The sequence below is a fragment of the Melanotaenia boesemani genome, chromosome 16 (assembly GCF_017639745.1).
Source record: "Melanotaenia boesemani isolate fMelBoe1 chromosome 16, fMelBoe1.pri, whole genome shotgun sequence".
In the NCBI taxonomy this organism is placed as follows: Eukaryota; Metazoa; Chordata; class Actinopteri; order Atheriniformes; family Melanotaeniidae; genus Melanotaenia; species Melanotaenia boesemani.
Window position 1 is genome coordinate 26,435,621 of NC_055697.1, and position 18,953 is coordinate 26,454,573.

Below are 18,953 nucleotides of genomic sequence, written 5' to 3' on the forward strand. Positions count from 1 at the left end.
ATTTAGAGATGCGTGCTAGTGAAGCGTTGCTGTAGGCGCTCAATGCATATACATATAAATGAGATGAAGAGTAGGGAAGGGGAAAGAAAGGAGAGAAAGCATGAAGCCTAATGTGAGGAGGTGCCGCTTTGAAAAGTTGGATTAAGCGAAGCAGGAAGCAGCAGTGCCCATACATTAGACCATAGAATGAATCTTCAACATGTATGTGTGGAAGGAGGAAAGCAAGCACTGGTTTACCCGACCCAAACCCAAATAAGGACAGGAACGAAAGAAGGGTAACAGAGGTGGGGGTATGAAAGCCAGAGCAGCAGAAAAAAAAACACCCTGAAGCTGGCAGAACATGGTAAATAAAGCTCATGAATTTCCAAATCCTCGCTTATTTTATGTGAGGAGGCACGTGTGCATACACAACACCTAGAAAAATAAAGAGAGAAGCCAAGTTGATGCCCCACAGGAAGCTTTGCTATCGGTGATAACTCAGGAGAGTCAAAGCCTTCATCTGCCAGGTCAAGTTATAGCTACAGAGTGACAAATACCAATGTGCTGTTAACTTGTATAACAGACCGATAATGGAGACATTTCAACAGCAGTAAACCTACCACAGTTAGGATTAAGAGAAGCTGATTACACCTGGTCATATAAAACCACACATGTGTCACCTATCAAAGAATAAAAAGTGCATTCCCATTTTATACCTGTGATCTTGGCAGCCTTCTCCTCTTGGTTAACCCGGTTCTCCTCGTCCTCCTCGTTCTCTTCCTCAAAGTCATCCAGGTTGCCGATGTCGGCCTGTTTCATGCTCATCAGGCTGGCCAGGCTCTGCATGTCTTCATCACTGGAACACACAATCTCATGTTCACAGCAAACCTAGCTTCAGAACAAGCCTGTATATTTAAGAGTACAAGACAAACACAAAGAAATGGACCTTTTGGTGATGTCAACCCCAACTTCACTCAGTATATTTTCTTCTCTCCAACCATTTCTCATCTATCACACAAGTGTATCCTTTTCTATATTTTTATTTGTGCTTTACGTTGCCTTTCACGCTCCCCCTCCGTCCCTTGATCCCACCGCTCCATCATAATTGCTGTATTCTCCTCTCTTTTCTCTTTGTGCTTGGTGTTTCCCAGGCCCCATGGGCTCATTTGAACTGATGTGATGGAGTTTGTTTGTGTGTGGCCAACATCATTCCCCGAAGGGTTAACAAGGGTTACGCGCCATCGACCTGCCATCCACGCCACAACAAAGGCATTGCTGCTTTGCTCTTGCTCATTGTGTATGTGCTGCTGCTATCAGGCAATGATGACTAACAAAAAGTCACTGAGTGTGTGTCCACAAATGAATGTTGGTGGTTTCAAGATTTGAAAACGAAGCAGCAAACACTGAGTGAAAACATGTGTGCTTTTAATTCAAACTGATAAAGAAACGTAGAGCAAGCAGCTAGAAAATCTCTCTTTTATTATTAACTGACAAATTATAGTTGAGACATTGAAGGTGGCATATTTGTAACCAACAATCACAATTTTAATATTGTGATTTTTTTTTAAATGTATACCGAGAAATCCAATGCAAAAAGGACTTAAAGAAGTTAATTTTTAGAGTTATGGCTACATTATTTCATCCTGATGTTGATAAGAAAAATAAGAAAGAATATCTTTAGCACTACCTTTTTGCAATTTCAATAGCATACATGCAAATAAAACTTATATTTTCCTCTGGGATTAATAAAGTATTTGTCATTCATTTTATTCATTGATTCCTTTCATTTTTGCTTTGCTACTGACAGTTAATTCTGATCAGCAGTTAAAGAAATGACTAGAGCTAATAATGCTCTAAAAATACTTAGTTTAAAGCCACATTACTGAACTTTGGCAGATTTCTGCACTTTGGCGCCTCCTAAACTGCCTAATTCCACATGTACGGTGCATCCTTTGTTTTCTGAGCCATCTCCAACCAGTAAAAGTTAGTCCGATGTTGACTCTTGTCTTGCTCTTTTACGATTTTTCCCCCTTTCTTTTCTTTGCTTCCTCTAACAATGTGTTCTTATGTTTTTCTTTGCTGAATCAGCCATGGTGCACGTTCATGATGGTGATGCATGATGTCCCAGGCTGGAAAAAAATTTGTGAAGTGCAGTTTCTCAGCCTCAGTATGCTGCAGGGCAACGATGGCTCAGGACTATACATGATGAATGTCAGTGTTCCATCAAAACAAGTCAGAAGCTGACTTTTAAGGTCAGAAACGTGTGTAGTTTAACCAAAAATCACTGCAATAAAGTTTTGTAAGATGAGACAGCAGTTATAAAAGCAGGCTTTTATTAGAGTAGAGAATCAGTGTGGAAATGCTTTGAGTGACTGTGAGTTGACACAAAGTCTTAATGAGATGCTTTCCAGTCACAGTTTCTGTTGCGTTTAGCCGTCTGACAAAAGAAACAGAAAATATGTGAATGAGGGCAGCTTTTAAGAATTTAATAATTTAATAATCATGCTTTACTTTTTTTTAGAAAAAGATGCAAAAAGATGGAGCTTATGTGGAACACCTTGGCTAATTTGTGCGGAAAGGAGCATTTCCGCACTTAGCTTAACTCTTCTACTCAGAATGAGTTAAAAAGATTTGTCCAGCTCTTTGGTTCAACCAAGTACTTAATAAGCTGTGTGCACTTATGCCCATGATGATATTGTTTGATGAATTTGTGATCTTGTATTTAAACAAAATGACCTAAAAAATTAGCACTGCCTCTAGCACTACATGACATCACCTTGGTCCAACTGGACTCACAGCAGTCTGACTACCACTTAATTATGATGTTGCATCTTGTTTGAATTCTTGCTTGTGTTGTTCTTTTTTTCAAATGTAAGTCGCTTTGGATAAAAGCGTCTGCTAAGTGACTGTAGAATAGAATGTAGAATAATTTGAGTAAGAGTGATTCAATTTCCAATTTCACTATTCAGGTGTGTTTTTATACAAGTTCAATTAGACAAATGTGTTCACATGCAATTTAAAAGTCTGGTCTTCTTTTTGTGTGTTTTGAAAATGCCGCAAACAGTGTTTCTTAAACTACTTGAAACACTACATTATTTCTTAACTGAGCATCCAAAGAATTCTTCCAACAACAAGACTGCAAAATAAAACTTACGTGGCTTTTCCCTCTCGGAGGAAGATACAGGAGAGAGAGAACTGCAGCGTGGCTGACACCACCTTCTTTGACAGAGGCTTAAACTTTAGTTTGACATCTGTCTGTGTGGGCATCGGACTGGCATATTGTTTCATGTTTATACTGCTGGTGGCCAACGCCTTCCTCCGCCCTGATGGAGACTCCTAAAGATGGAAAAAGAGGAACAAGCCATTACATATAGATTAATAAATGAGCATCACAGAGATCAAGAGGACATTTAAGATACATTTTGCACAAAATTTAGGTGAATCAGTTTCAGGTGCATATGGTGCATTCACTGGCAAACGTACAAGCCAAAGAGGTGGGCTGGGCCTTGTAAATTCTGTTGTAAAATCCCTCCTCTATATATTTCCTATCAAAGGTCCATGTGGAAGCTGTTTTTCATGTGCTTCTTTTCAGAGATGTGCTCTGGGCCAGTGGATGGCAGTCAAATTGGAATTTGGGAATATGCCACAGACCAGGTGATAAGAGTTATAGAATCAGGGACACTGGCCTGTGTGTTTGTGTGTGTGCACACAAGCTGCTCAAAGAACTGTGTGTTAAGAATAAAAACTGCCAGAAAGCCTTGTCACTGACTGCAAGATATGGAAACAGAACAGTTGGGGAGGTCCCAGCCTTTTGTCTGCCCTCCCTCCAACAAAACTGATGGGTTTTGTCTGCTGCAAGGCTGGCAATGGAAGCACCATGCTGTCAGCGAGTATCAGACTGGTTCACCACCGTGCTGTGTTGATACGACTGACATACAATGCCCATATTTTATGTTGTGCCTTCTCTCTTTTAACTGATTCTGATTTTGTAAAGGGAAACTGCCACATTTCCCGGTTAAATGATACATGTTCATTTGCATGGGAGAAGGGACTGATGCTAGGATGGAAACCATCGTGAGGATCACACACTCGTGCACATGTGTCCCCTTCCCAAACCATGTGGAATGAAAGCAGCAGGCAGTTGTATGGCATATGCTTTCTCTTGAAATGTCTGATTTCACTTGTTCTCCCCTTGTGTCTCGATTTCACTGCATTGATGTCTAAAAATGGCATAAAACTGTACACACAAAGACACACACACACACACACACTTCTGGGTTTATACCACAGTAAAATACCTTCTTGTCTCAGCTCTGAATGGAGCCTTAAGGATTCATCCTCTCATGTGCACCATACCGAACAAAGCAGAGCAGCTAGCTCTTTCACACTACACCAGTTTGAGAGCACATATACAAATACACGTATACTCCGACTTGTACGCTAGATAAACCGATAGAAGCTCTTTACATTTCCTGTTTCCTGATGTCTTCACACATAAAAACATACAGTCACCTCAGAGGCTGTCGCTCTGTGGGGAAAACTCATTCTTAGCCTTACCACTAAGGACTGCAGGGTATTCATTCACACACACACACGCACACACACGCACACACACGCACACACAGACTTTGTATCAGTACCGAATGAAAGTACAGAGAGAAACTTTTCAAGTTCCAAACAGAAAGCAAAATCAATAGGACAGCTATTATAGCATAATCAATTATTATAATTAAACATGAACTCCATGTGTGCAGCAATCAAGTTATAATTACATTTGATTCATTGTGGCTGTCAATAGCCAAAAAGGTCCGCTCAGTCAGCATGTACACATTATGTTAACTGCCAAATAAACTGTAATCCAAGAAAGGGCTCTAGTGGCCGGCATTATAGAACAGGTTGAGAGAAAAGGAGATTTTTTGTTGTCTTTCCATTTGGTCTTTCTCCTCCTGAAGCTCAACATTTGTGACGGTTTAATCAGTGAGCCCTCATCGTGCTGTTATGCTAGCTTCATCCCGGACAATGTGCATTTGACTTTGTCCTGTTGAGTGAAACACTGACATGCTTCCTTTTCTTTTGTTGCTGTCGGCAACGTCTGCTCTGGTCTTTTGCTTTGGCCATAGATGCAAAGTAACTCCTGCACAAACAGCGTTAAACATTAGTTCTATAACTCTGAGAAGTGAAATGTAACTCACCCTGCCCAAACTATGAGTCGACTATGAGTCCTGTGCCCACTGACTAATTAGTCGTGCACATCCCAAGTTGAAACTGTAATTAAATTCACTTTATTGTGGATGTAAACAGCCAAGAAAAGGCACAATTTAGAATGAGAAAGGCCAGTGCTGTTTCTGGAATAATATAGAATGTATGGGCAAAATTAAAATGGATAAATAATGAGCAAGTCATGTTTAAATTTGTTTTGTGTTCATTTAGGATTTTTCTACTTTCTGCTCCTTTTATTTCTTATATTTGAATTATCTTTTGTTTTTGTTATTCTGCCTCAATAAAAAAAATATATAAAAAACTAACAATGTGCAGATTAAATTATGTCTAAATACAAAACAAAATCAGGTAATCTGAAAAAGCCCCAAACGCCCTAGAATAATCTAATGTGTGGCAGACCTGCCACATCAGGGAGAAAATGTCTTAAAAGAAAATGGTTTGTCATCTCTATCATAACTATCAAATAAGACAATAATACATAAAAGTTGGTGCAATATTGACTTTTTTTCCTTAATGTGAAGCCTTAGAAAATTGAAAAACTAATAAAACTCCAGTCATTTTTTAATAATGACTTTATTCTTTCAATAACCAAAGCTGAAGTACAAGGCTGTTTGGAAATGGGAGAAAGCAATCGTGTCAGTCATGGGAATCTTTTGCATAAGGTGTTAAAACCTAAAACTGGACGGAACCTCTGTTTGAATCCTGCCTTTCTTTTATTGCAGTCAGCATTCAGCGGTCCATCTCATCCAACCTTCTACACCCTCCATCTCTCCCCATCTTCACCTCCTCTTCTCTGCCTCTCTCGCTGCTCCAACCAATAATTAAAAGAAAAGAAGAAACCATCCAAGTCACTAGCAAGGCCACTTGACATTTCATGCTGACATTTGAGCCTCGTTGCTTTGGCTTGGGAACATAATGACGTATCAATGCAACGCTGCCAACCCCAGATTGTCCACAGAGCAGCCCATCAGAGGAGGATGATGGGAAAAAAAAACTCTCTCCTACCACCTCTTATCTCTTTGCAGATTACACCCTGGCTATTATACTAAGCTAATAGCGCATGTAGATACTTTATGAATGAATTTGCCAAATGCATCAAACACTTAAGGAAAAGGGATTTAGTGAAAGGAGAATAGGGAGAAAAGAAGGGGGAGGGGGGGTCTTGAAAAATAGGAAATACTTAAGGATATGCAAATACTCTAGCAAAAGAATAGAATAAACCATTTCAACAGATTTGAGTAATGGCAGCAAACAATGGAAATCTGCTCTATTTCCCTGGATGCAACTTGTCACTCACAGTATTGCAGGTGGGGGGGTGACTGGGATTAGGGTGACTAGGAGGATGTGACAATGTGTAAAATGAAAAGGAAGGACAATACAGAAGTTTAATTTATTACAAAGAGGATAGGACTATCAATATGCTCTCTTTTTCTAAGCCCGGAGGAAGGCAAAATACCTGTGCATGTGTGTGTGTGAAGAATGACAAGAAAAGAGAAAATAGAGAAAGAGAAAGGGAGGGGTGATGGCTGGATGCTGCACCCTAGCTGCAACTGTTCACAACTACAGTCTATTTTTTTAAAGGTTATCCATGACTTACTATTTTTAACCACACAAATAAAATTTTAAAAAAAGGCTGAAAGGTTGAAAAGTGAGATAAACAAATCTCAAACCAACCTCCTGTTACTAAACACTGCCTTTAAATAAAGATTTCCATTTAAGAGGGTGTGTTTGGGGTGGAGTAGAGCTGGTTTTTACTTTGTTTTATTAATTTTTAGGGGAGTTCTGCCCCACTCAGCTGGTGCCAGCTGGCTCTGGATCGATCCACAGATGCTCCCCTGGTGGGGGGGCAGGGGTCAGGGCAGGAGGGTGCCCAAGGGTCCTGCTGAATCCCTCTGCCCTAAAATGCCAATGGGACGGGCCAGAAAAGGGAGGGGTAGGGATCCCTTTTGTCACTGTGAGATGGATTAATTAGGCTGAGTGCTGAAAGAACCTGGTTTCTTTGTTAAGACCTGGTCTGGGATATACACACTGCCAGTCAGGCAGTGATGGAGCAAGACGAACAAACAGACGCAGTGTCCAACACCAATCAGCTAATGGCTTTTTAACACAGGTCACCGGTCACTTCATTTCAAATGATCTTCCCTTAAATGAAAAGATCCAAAAAGGTACAAATATTAACAGCTTCTCAAACGTATCATGCTCCCTTTGTGGGTATGTCTTGTGCAACTTATATTTTTTTAATGCTGAAGTAGTATGAAGAGAGTGTGGTGATCTTGTTGACGTAGAGAGGAGATAAACACATGGCTTTGCTTTACAAAGATGATAAGTGATGAATCACTGGTTCCACATCAAGCAGATGATTATCCGAGTTAAGCTGCCACCATAAAACAAAACAATGAATAAGGTGGAAGAAGGAACAATCTGAGGTCAGCTGCACTGCAAACACAGACTGCATGGAGGAGAGAATATTGTATTTACGTGTTTGCTAAATTTATATTACAGTATGTAAGTGACAAAGCACAGCAAGTCTTCTGTAGCTTTTAATCTAATGACCTGTTTTTTCTGTATTATTTGTACCTTATAGAATAAATACCCAAAATCAGCTGTCTCTCTCTAAATTCAACAGTCAGCAGATTGGAGGGGGGCTCATAGTGATATTCCTCTTTCCTCAAGGTCACAGTTATTGGAAATGGAGACATCCAATGTGCTCACATCTCTCTTTGAATCCGCACACAATGGAGTGATTCCTCTGTGTCAATTTGGCCTCCCCTGATAACTGATAAGGCGGCCCTTTTTACATACCGTCTATGAATGCCACACTATAGGCACTATAGACACAACCACACAGATTAAGACCAATTTATTCATCCGCTACTATTCTATGTAAGGATTTATTTTCCCCCAGCAACGTGTGTGTGCATTTTAAAAGCAACAATAGATATAAAAGGCATGCTATACCATATCTTTGATTATGTGAATGACAATAACAATAGTCTTGATAATGGAATGAACTGTGCAAATGGCTTTCATGTGCATCGTCACATGGACACATAAGGACTGAGTTTCTCTGTTAGATAAGAACTAAAGCACAACCACAGGATTTTTCCACATTAAAACCACATTGTGGGCCAGAATTAAAATAGAAATATTTTCCACCGCATTTCCCAGGCGATGTAAACAACAGAAATATGACAAAAGGTTGACAAACTGTCGAGGGAAAAGTGTGAGAAGAAAGTAAGGGCCGAGAGCAGGAGGAGAGCGATTAGCTGCAACAAGAGCAGGATTAGGCTTGTTTTAAAGGAGAGGATGGTGGATTTCAGCACCGTGTGTGCCACAGTGTTGCATGAATATGGTTTTGAATGACAGTGAGCTGCAGACACCTTGTCCTTTTTGTGTAAAACTGAATAAGGATCAGACAGGCGTATTATTACCAAGTACAGGAACAATCGGCACAGGAATTTACTCATGAAAAGCTGACTGTGATGATGTTTGGGTAAACAGCAACAATCAAACTGTTCTAGGCTGGGGGAAAACCTAAAGGCACCGACAGTTCTATTATATTATATTACCAGTAATCGCTGTTTGATGATCCGATGGCCTCTATGTGGTTGGGGTGTAGCAGCTGTCAGTCATTTTAAATGTCAGTGTAGCTGCTCTAATTGCACAAATGCTGGGATTAAATGGTAATTGGTTCATTTTAATGTGAAAAAGGGGAATATGTTAACAACTAAACTGAATTACTTTTCTCCTCCCAGTCACGAAACAGTAAAGTAGACTCTGGAGGTTGATGTCAAAGCAAATCTACACGACTAAAAGTAAAACACAGACGTTTCTCCAAATTCTATCTCATCAAAACCTGGTGACAGCCTCAAGGATGCTAGAAGCTCAGAAGGGAAGCTAGTCTTGACCTGCGTAATAGAACCGATCCTGTTGGTAATGCTGCATCTGTACTCAGCAGCACACAAACCATCAGAAAAATAAAAAGACAGAAATGTGAAACTTTATGTATAGTGATGTAGTTTTCATTGAGATACTGGAACATAATATTACTGAGCTGTAAGGTAAATGATATGGCTGTACTGTGATTACATACCTGTGAATTGAACATTTTTAAAACAAACTTGGCTGGAAAATGGTTCAACTTGTCATTTAGTTCAAGCAGATATTAATACTTAGGTGAATTCCTGAAGGCTTCATTGTGTGTCCTGGTGTTGTCTCACTGACGGTCACTTTGTTGGGCACAAAAAAAATGTTTATTGGAAAAAATAAGCATTAAAAAGTTACTGGTTATGCTTTAAAAAGCTAAAAAGTATTTTGAGGATCTTTGTTGGAGATTATTTGAGGATAGCGTGATGAACAACTAAAATATCTTGAAATTGTTCAATTATTTATTTTCTATATTGCAAGTGTAATAGTTCCCTGACATTTGAGGGATAGTAAAAAAAAAAGTAAATCTATATCAATTAAATTATCATCATTAAAATCCCTTTTGACCCAGTGTCACAAAGTGTAACAACGTTGTATGTAACCTCATTTTTTGTTACAGTAAGCCCAGGTTTTGGACCCACCAGAGACCTATTACTGAGCATTCAGCCAAAATGAGATTGCCCAACCCTTCAAGAAGCTCATTGTGAAGCACAGACATAATGACTATCTAAGTTTTCTATGGGATTTCGGGGCTATGACAACATCATTTGCGCAAACACTGGGCTTGAAAATAACCTCTGCTGATGATTAGTGTGTTGGTTCACCGAATAAGTAAGAGACGTGCGTCTCAGTTTTAAAAAGTCCAAGTTGAAAACTAGAGTCACTGTTGTTAAAAGAAGCAGAAAAAGAGAAAACAAATCGTCATTTCTGTGTTTGACATTTTTGCTTGATGAATGAAAAAATGATGAATTGACAACCAAATGATTTTGCTGTGTGGGTGATTTATCTCTTCAGTTTTTAGAGATCACTGACATCTGTCGTTTTTATTCAGCTTTTCTAACTAGTCTGCATCACAGCTCAAAAGCAAAAATGTTTAGACACCAAACTGGTATCTTACGTCTTCTCTTTCTCCATTTCTGTCTCCACCATCCATCCGTCCTCCCTCCCTCTCTCTTTTTCTTCTTATCAGTGTGTCCAGGGTGCCCTTCTCTTTTCTACTCTTCAGGTCTTTCTTTTGGGTGGCCCTCAGTGCCCCCCCCACACACACACACTCAGACCCAGAGCATGCACTTCAGACAGGGGGCTAATGGGAAAATAAATTACCAACAGGCAAAAGCCCGGGCTCGGCACTTCTGCTGGAGAAAGAAAGGGACATAGGGGGGTTTGCAATGAAGGGAGGTGGTCAAAAAAAAGGAAAGAGAGAAGGGTAAAATAAGACGAGAGAAAGACAGAGAGACTGCTGCCAAGAAGACTGACAGAAAAAAGTCCAGAAAAGGGAAAAAAGATAGAGAAAATGAGGGAGACGGTACAAGGGGAGAGGACAGCCATGAGGAGGAGGGTGAAAGAGGGAAAGATAGGTTGAAGGGATTAGCTAGAGTTCATTTCTGGTCTATGAAGTGCCTGCTCATCACTTTTTTTGCCATTTTACCATCTCTGGCCATCATAGAGGCCTATAATGGCCAATAACATCACCACACACACAACCACTAAGCCAAAACCCCCAAGCTACCATATCTGGGATTGATTACTCCGTGTGCATGAAGCAGCAGTTCAGATATCAAGCCAGCAGATTCACCATGGTGGCAGGCATCTTCGATGGTACGGGCACCTGTGTGTGTGTCTGTACATGTATGAAGTCAGATTAGAGTGTATGAAAAGAGTGAATTAGGTGGGGTGTCATACCAGTCAAGGCTTATATAAGCACACCAAAACAAAACGCTTTGCTTGGATTTAACCGAGCAAACTGTTAAAAGTTTTCCAGTGGAAACAGACTGCACAGACTAATGTCTGAGAGCTGGTGGCAAGTTTACCCTAAACGATGTAGAGAGAAACTTCTTGGTTTTTAAAACAACCATGACAAAAGATACACACTGGGGTCAGGAGAAAGACTTTACTCCCTTTACGAAGTGTCAAATCTGTGGCATCAATGAAACCAACAAAGGAAACTGTGTAAACTACTATAACTGGGATTAAAGATGTCCAACACATCACCGAATCTCCCTGTTATCTTTGTAAAGTTTTCTCCAGAAAACTATTAAGTTATCCAAGTTGTTGTTTGATTGTAGCCCATAACCTCTAAAGCAGGGCTACTCAATTCGGTCCCAAGAGGGCCACAATCCAGCAGGTTTTTCATGCATCCCTGCTCCAACACACCTGACTCAAATTAATGAGTCACGGTGATGGACTCGATAGGCTTTTAGATCCATTTCATTGAATCAGGTGTGTTGAAGCAGGACTACATTGTAAACCTGCAGGATTGTGGCCCATGTAGGACTGAAATGAGTAGCACTGCTAAAGATTAACTATATCAAAAGGTAATAAGTGATTTTCTATAAAACTGCAATGCAAGTTTTTTTGACTGACCAAGTTGAGCAATGAAAGCTTGATGATACCGTTTAAGTTTTGCTCCAAGATGGCAGAAGGGTGTTAAGAGATTCTAGGGGTTGTTTTGATAAATCAGACTAGGACATCTATATTTATCAGATATCCAACAATGATTTCCAGGTGAACAATTGATGGGAATGTTTTGTTTTTAAATGATGAAAGTCATTTCATTTCATTCTCACATTAAGGATCTGTTTGTTTTAGTGGTTTTTGGCAGGCTGCTGAGATCTGACAGAGCTATGATAGGGCTCTAATCCAGAGCAAAGCTGATTTGCTTAAGGGGAGGAGGAGGTGGTGGTGGTGGGCAGGGGGGTTTGAGATGGCCTCTGACAAGAAACAATTGCCCCAAGTGAGAGTCTGCCTCTCTCCCACCCTGCTCCATGACAAAGGTGTACTCTCCATGCTAAGTGACAAATCTGGGGAGACAAAGAGCATTAGCAGGGTGATGCTCTGCTCCAGTGCCTCCGATTGTGGCCAACTCAAAGAGAATCTAATATGGATTTTGAAAAAAAGGAGAGGCAGAGATTAGAATGAAAGAGAAACAATGAACACCTTCTACCAAGGGGGAATTAGTGGAGGGATTGGATAAGAAGCCGGTGTGCCTTAGTGTGCGTGCATGCGTATGTGTGTGTGCATGGGTGAGTGCTTAGTTCTTTTAAATTCATTTTTTTCATGAAGGAACAATAGGGCTCCTAAATTTTATTTATATGCATTTACATGTGACAAAAACACAAGCCGCTCCCAGCATGCTGCAGATCAGCCATTTATGTCCTGTGTGCCGATGATCTTTGTCTGACTTTGAGGTGGTGAAACAGGAGGGCAACCTGCAATTTACAAATCCATAGAGGACTCAAAACCAATAAGCATTAAGGAGGTCAAGGGTCATCTGACTGCCTCTAACAGCTTTCTAGCTCAGAGTTACACAGAAAGACGACATCCTTTGCCATGTCTCCTCAACATTGATGTATTCCTGACCCTAGATTCTCTGAGAGCGGCACTCTGAAAACAGATTTATGTTCCAAACAGAGCATAGTTAGGGATCAGCATAACTGTCAGTGGCTGGCTTAGCAGTGGCATCAGAGCACATCACAAGACCCTATTCATTGTCACTTAGCAGAACAGCTGCCTCAGTTTGCCAGTAACTGTGTGTCTCTGTGTGTTCAGTTCCTTAAAAGTTCATATACAAACAGACACTTGCACGTACTCACTCTGAGCGGATTTTTAGAAGATAATCTCACACAATGTTAATCACGGATGCCTCACCATCGTCACTGCATACATATCACAGCTATCTACCTGGTGTATGTACCGCCCACTCGGACCTAGTGGGTCAAGCTTGTGGATAAACAGGGGGATTTGAAGGGGGCCAGTGTTTGGCGGGGCCACACAGGCCTGTCTACATCGCGAGCAGCCATCTTAAGTCGCACAGGGGTAAAATAAATAACCAAGACGGTGAGATAATAATTGTTCTGCTGACGCTGCCCGATTGCACCTCACGTCCCACCAGAATATTCTGACTGCCCATCATCCCCATTTATAACATGACACCAAAAACAAGGCAAGATGCGGGGGTTGACAAGGAGGAAAAGTCGGATTAGAGTCAACAGAGGAGAAGGGCAGGTGAGAGCATGTGAAGCCATGAAGTGATAGAGGACAATCCCAGTGATGACTGATAAGAGAGGGCGTGGCAGCCAATAAGGTACAACCAGGAGACATCACGACTGTACCACTGAGAAATTACCATTTAAAAAAAGGAAAACTAAGGAGACTATAAAGATTAAGAACAAAGCATCCAAGTCTTCCACTTCACTAACAAAGAAATAATCTAAATGCCTCACTTTTTGTTAAACACCACCTCTTTCTATCCCTTCCTGACAAGAGTAACCTCAGCTGAACTTTAAAATCTTGTATATTTGGAGGTGAACAAGTGTGTGTGTCTTCTGGGTCAGTTAGGGGACAAAATGGCATTAAAAGGAATAAGATGAGAAGATATCTTGTTTTTGTGTTCAGACTGGTACAAGCCTCAACATAGCAAGCAGCCATTCTGCAGGATCTGAACAGGACTGGCACAGAAAGCATCATCATACTGTTACAGACATGTGAAAGTACTGCAGTTCTGTAGTAAAATGTCTCGGACCACTTTACCCCACTATAGTCTCCTGCATTTTAAACTAAACATCTGTTTTTAAATATTTGCTTTTTTCCCCCCTTATTTTAGACCGTTGCAGATCCATACCAAGCTGTAGGAGTGATAAACAATATGACTCAAGAATTGTGGTTTTAAACACTAAGTATGTTTTGGTTTCTTGTTTGGTATACATGAAGCATGTCACGAATGAGGTGAGTCTGATCTGCAGTTTATAGCATCAACATTTCAAGTCACAATATTCTAACTTCAGTTGTGAGCTCCACAATGTAATGGCCACAAAGGAAGTTAGGATGTTTCCCAGGTGCCACTATGTTTTGACGTTTATTTGGGGTCAAACAAAATCCCATTTGGGCAGGTTCAGCTTGCATGTGTTATAAATGTACCAGTATGTGTCTTTGTGTGAGTGAGTGTCCGTACGCTTACACATGTGCAGGTCTGTTTGTGTGCTTATGTGCATGTGTTACAAAGAGACATGTATGTGAATGAGACGGTCTACATGTGTAGTGTTTGCTGCAGTGTCTGGTGACATCTGCTGTGTTGTTGGCTGGGAGCGGATCACAGCGGGATGCAGGAGCCTCAGACTAAGGAGATGAAAGCCAAGGTCACAACCTGGACCAGTGGGACAAGTCACACAAACACAGAATCACACATGCAAGCGTAAACAACATACACAGACTGTATGCACAAAACACACTGCAAACATATGTCTCTCTCTCTCTCTTGCACACACAGCATGAGGAGCGTACAAGGACAAAAGACGAAAGCATCGAAGGGACAAGGATAAAACAGAAAAATGGATTAAACAATATGAGGAGAGAATGCATGAACGGAAACAGAGTTAAATGGAAAAGATAATCGCAGATCAACATAAACAACGGCAACAGTTTACTCAGTTTAAATAACAAACACGTGTATGTAGGCAAAGACAGACATACAAACACACCAAAATAGAAGATATGGTATGTGCCAAGCAACACTACCAAAAGCTGTACAAAGCAGAGCATATGTGCAAGTAAACTGATGCTTTAAGGTACATTATGTAAAACAATGCACATCATTTTTAATGCAAATTATGTATTAATAATCTAAATGAGATTATAATTAAGAGTTTAATGTGTTAATATGAAAAACTAATAAAAGAAGACAGGTGTACCCCCCCAATCTAATCAAAATCTTCAATTTAAAATCAAGTAAAAGAGTAAAAAAAAAAGGTAGATTTGCTCCCTGGATTGGCAACAAACCATTACTGACACACATGAGCACACAGAATTAAGAATACACATACACAGTCTCCCAAACGAACACCACCCACACCAGCTCAGACAGTCATGACACCTGCACAGAGACGTAGCTCAGGACACACACAAAACTCATGGCATTGGTAGCAGTTAGTCAGCAGATCAGCCATGTGACGGGGTGGTGTGGTCTGGATTAGGGGCCAGTAAGCCTATTATGGCGACAGGAGGGACCACCCGGCCTCCACAGCCACCTACAACCCACAAACACCTAAAACAAAACTGACTGGACACACAGACAAATATACAGCTCCCCAGACACAAGTCCAGTTTCTCACAAACACTAAAGAAGAAACAGATACATGCATGCTCTAAATTAATATGTTATTTGTGTGTGAGTGTGTGTGTCTGGGAGTTGTGTATTTTGTCCATATTCTTACAAAGTGTGTGACTCATGCACAAGTGCATTAAAAAATGCACTTCATTTAAACGCAGGCAGAAAATGGCAGCATTTAGAGTTTTAATATTTATGTGTGTGCGTCTCTCATGTGGTGTGTGTATGTGCTTGCGCAGGATGGGGTCTGCATGTGGGGGGTAATCACAAGCATCTGTCCTCTCTCCTTGGGGCAATTAATTAAATTAATTTGGGAAGCATGTGTGAATGTGTGATCCACTGCTAAGACCCTCTTGGCTTCTTACCACACACACACACAAAACATGTACATCCTCCCGGCTTTTAACTGTAAAATATTTTCTATTCAAAATGACAATTTGAAAGACATAAACAGTTGAGTTCACTAAACTATTTAAGAAATAAGAAATGAGCAAAGGTGAAAACTTTTGGGACACACGTGCACGTGAGCCCAAATTAATCCCAATTTGTCGTCCGCGGCACGGGAGAAACTTTGGGGATTTCATACTTCATACCAGCTTTTGTCACCTTTGCGTGAATAGCCGAGGGCTGAAATAATTGTGTTTTTCTTCCCAGAGGCCCAGTCAGTGCTCACAAGCCACTGGCCTACGTAATATGTTCCAGACAGAGAGATGGGGGGGGGGGGGGGTACCATGGTACCATGGTCAGGGTACAATACAGAAAGAAGGGCTGTGTTAGGGAGGATGTGTGTAAAGAGGGTGGAAGTGTGTTGTGTGTGTGAGTGGTAAGGTGTCATGGTTTTTCACTGTGTCTGTGTGTGTGTGTCAGTATGTCACAGTGTGAGTGTGTTACAAGGTGCAAGTGGGAGGTATGTGGGGTGGAAATGGACTTAATGGAGTTGGATGTGGTCCACAATAGACAGGACTTCACCTCAGACAGAAGACTGAAAGAGAGACAGACAGGGGGAAAAAGATGAAGAGTAAAGGAAAGAAACCAGGAGGATTATGACTGAAGGGGTGAAGCATTATCATAAGCCATGATGAAAATCCCCCTATACATACATACTGCATACAATCAAACATTTAGTATACAAAATGCCTATTTTCCATGCGAAATGTGACAAAATGGTCCAATATACCGTTTTCTTTCAATGTCAAAGGATTAATACAATAAGTCATTTAAGCAACATAAAGATTGATGATTTTTATTGTAACTTTGTAATTGTATCTGACAAAATATATACATAATCATTTAGGAGGTTAAAAGCAAAAATGAGTCATTAAAAAGGTGTAGTGTGTAGGATTGATTGACATCTAGCTTTGGACTGTCATATGACAACTACTAGAACCATCTTTTTTCCCTTCTCTTACTTTACATCCACATAGAAGAAACTATAGTCGTCATTTAAATACACAAACATGTCTTCCTACAGGTGCTCCCGATGATTGTTTCCTGTCTTTTCTTACAGAGGCTTTAGGATGTTTTATGCTGAGTTTCTTTCAGGTGTAGCAGCTGGTTGTCTCATTGTACAATTGATACTTTCTATATTTTGCATTTTGTCTCCTTTTTCCTCTCTTCACACTCTTCTTTTCTCCCTCTCAGGTACAGCATTCAGTATATTTGGCGTTAAACAAATTAAAAAATAAATAAATAAATAAAAAGAATAACACTTAAGTATCATAGGAAGCCTCATATCCATAATGCTCCCTTTGGGAAAGCAAATCTGTTCGGCACAACATGACAGTCAGACCATCATTCTGCTGTCATGATGTGCGACAGGACAAGGTTTAAAAAAAAAAAAAAAATGCACACACACTTGCACAAGCACACAAAAACATGAAAAATGCCTGTTTTAAGATTAACTTGTAGATTTTGGGCTACTGTAAAACATAATACAGGTATGGTAACAAAACCAGAACAAACGGTCTCTTCAAGCCATTCTATATTATTCAAAACACAGCTAAAGCTAAGTGCTAGATCTTAAAAAGCCATACTTCAAGAGGATATTTAAAAGTCAACATTTCTATTGTTGATACGCGTCAGACAGGCTATGGCAGAGCGGCCATACAGATTTAAAAATTCCTTCCTTCCCTGGTGACATTCATGTAATGCTAGTGAAAAATGTTGAAGTATGACTTAGAGGGTGAAAGATGGGGGGGCAAGTATAGTGGGCTTTGGATTCCGTATCGCTGTATATTCAATGTATTCAGACATGATAGCTTCTCACTTTAAATACAACAGTCCTCTGTGTGTGTCTGTGTGCGTTATTTAAATCCTCTCACAAAGCTTTGAAGATGAGGGAAGTTGGTCTCCAATCTCCAGCTTTAGCTGATATGCAAACGCAAGGAGAATGCACACAGACATACATACACACACAAAAGAGCCCGTCAGCACAATGCCTTCAAATATAGCCATCCAATCTTTTGACTCTCAATTTGCCCACCTTTTTTGATAATATGTGCCTGTTTGAAAAAGGGTGAAAGGAAAGGGTAGCATGCAATTTAGAGATACTACTGTGCAGCCATTTGCAGGTTTCCACCTCTCTCTCCATCACTTTCTCTTCTTTGCTCTCTCTCCATCTTTTGATTATGCGATTCGTCTTGGCAGACGAACAAATAGAGGAGAGAAAAAGGTAGTGTTTGACACTACCATTTTCAATGACAAAATACAATCTAGCCAGGGCCAGTAATTCAACGGAGAGGGATTAGCCTAGCGCGAGGTTGGGCCCCAAGATTAAGACGAAGCCAGAGCGCGGGGATCTTGAATTTCATCATCTTCAGCGCTGGGGCACAATGGCGTATTCTTCCCCTTTTCTCCTTCGCCGTCTGATGAGGGGTCAGGAGAACTCACCTCTCCTCTTCTTCTGTTCCTCCTATTAAGAGCAGCACTCACTGCTGCATTCATTCATGTGTCCTGACTTTATATTAGTTTAGATACCTGAATGGGGGAGGTTGCATGGGAGATTTGAGCTCTCTGTACATTAATGAATGCACAAGTTCAGCAAGAGGAAAGTGTGATCAGATATAATATGTTTAAATGATGTTGATTCATCACGTCTTTCAAAAAAACATATGCAGGAACACAGGGATACTTTACCCACTGACATACATATTGTACACAAACAAACAGAGCTGGCATAAGGAGCCAACAGATTTCATCATAGCTGCTTGAAAAAAAGCTCTTACTGATCTTGGAGTAGACTGCCATCTTGTGGTCAGTTTATAGTTGCATAACTTCTACTCATATTTACTTCCATTTGTGTTATATCAGGCTCTAGTGGCAGTAAATGTTATTTTTACTTCTATTTTTTAATGAATGTATGTATCAAACCTTAAAACTCCACATCATTTTTGGCTATTTTTGTTCCACTTTTTTATTTTTATGTAAGAATGCACGTAGAATCCCAACCCTTTTAAACAGTCACCATACAAACGTTATTTTTAAGGACTCAGTTGTCAGATTATGC

At 40.4% G+C, this 18,953-nt stretch overlaps 1 protein-coding gene across 6 annotated transcripts in view; it reads right to left on the bottom strand.

Annotated features, from left to right (window-relative positions):
* The window catches only part of ehbp1 (EH domain binding protein 1), a 148,855-nt gene that overhangs the window by 104,980 nt on the left and 24,922 nt on the right, over positions 1-18,953 (bottom strand). For all 6 annotated transcript variants that reach the window (XM_042009941.1, XM_042009945.1, XM_042009942.1 and 3 more), the window contains 2 exons: positions 3,134-3,315; positions 696-835 (listed from right to left, as the gene is read on the bottom strand). In XM_042009941.1, coding sequence (XP_041865875.1) covers positions 696-835; positions 3,134-3,315 — 322 coding nt within the window. The remainder of the gene's footprint in view (positions 1-695; positions 836-3,133; positions 3,316-18,953) is intronic.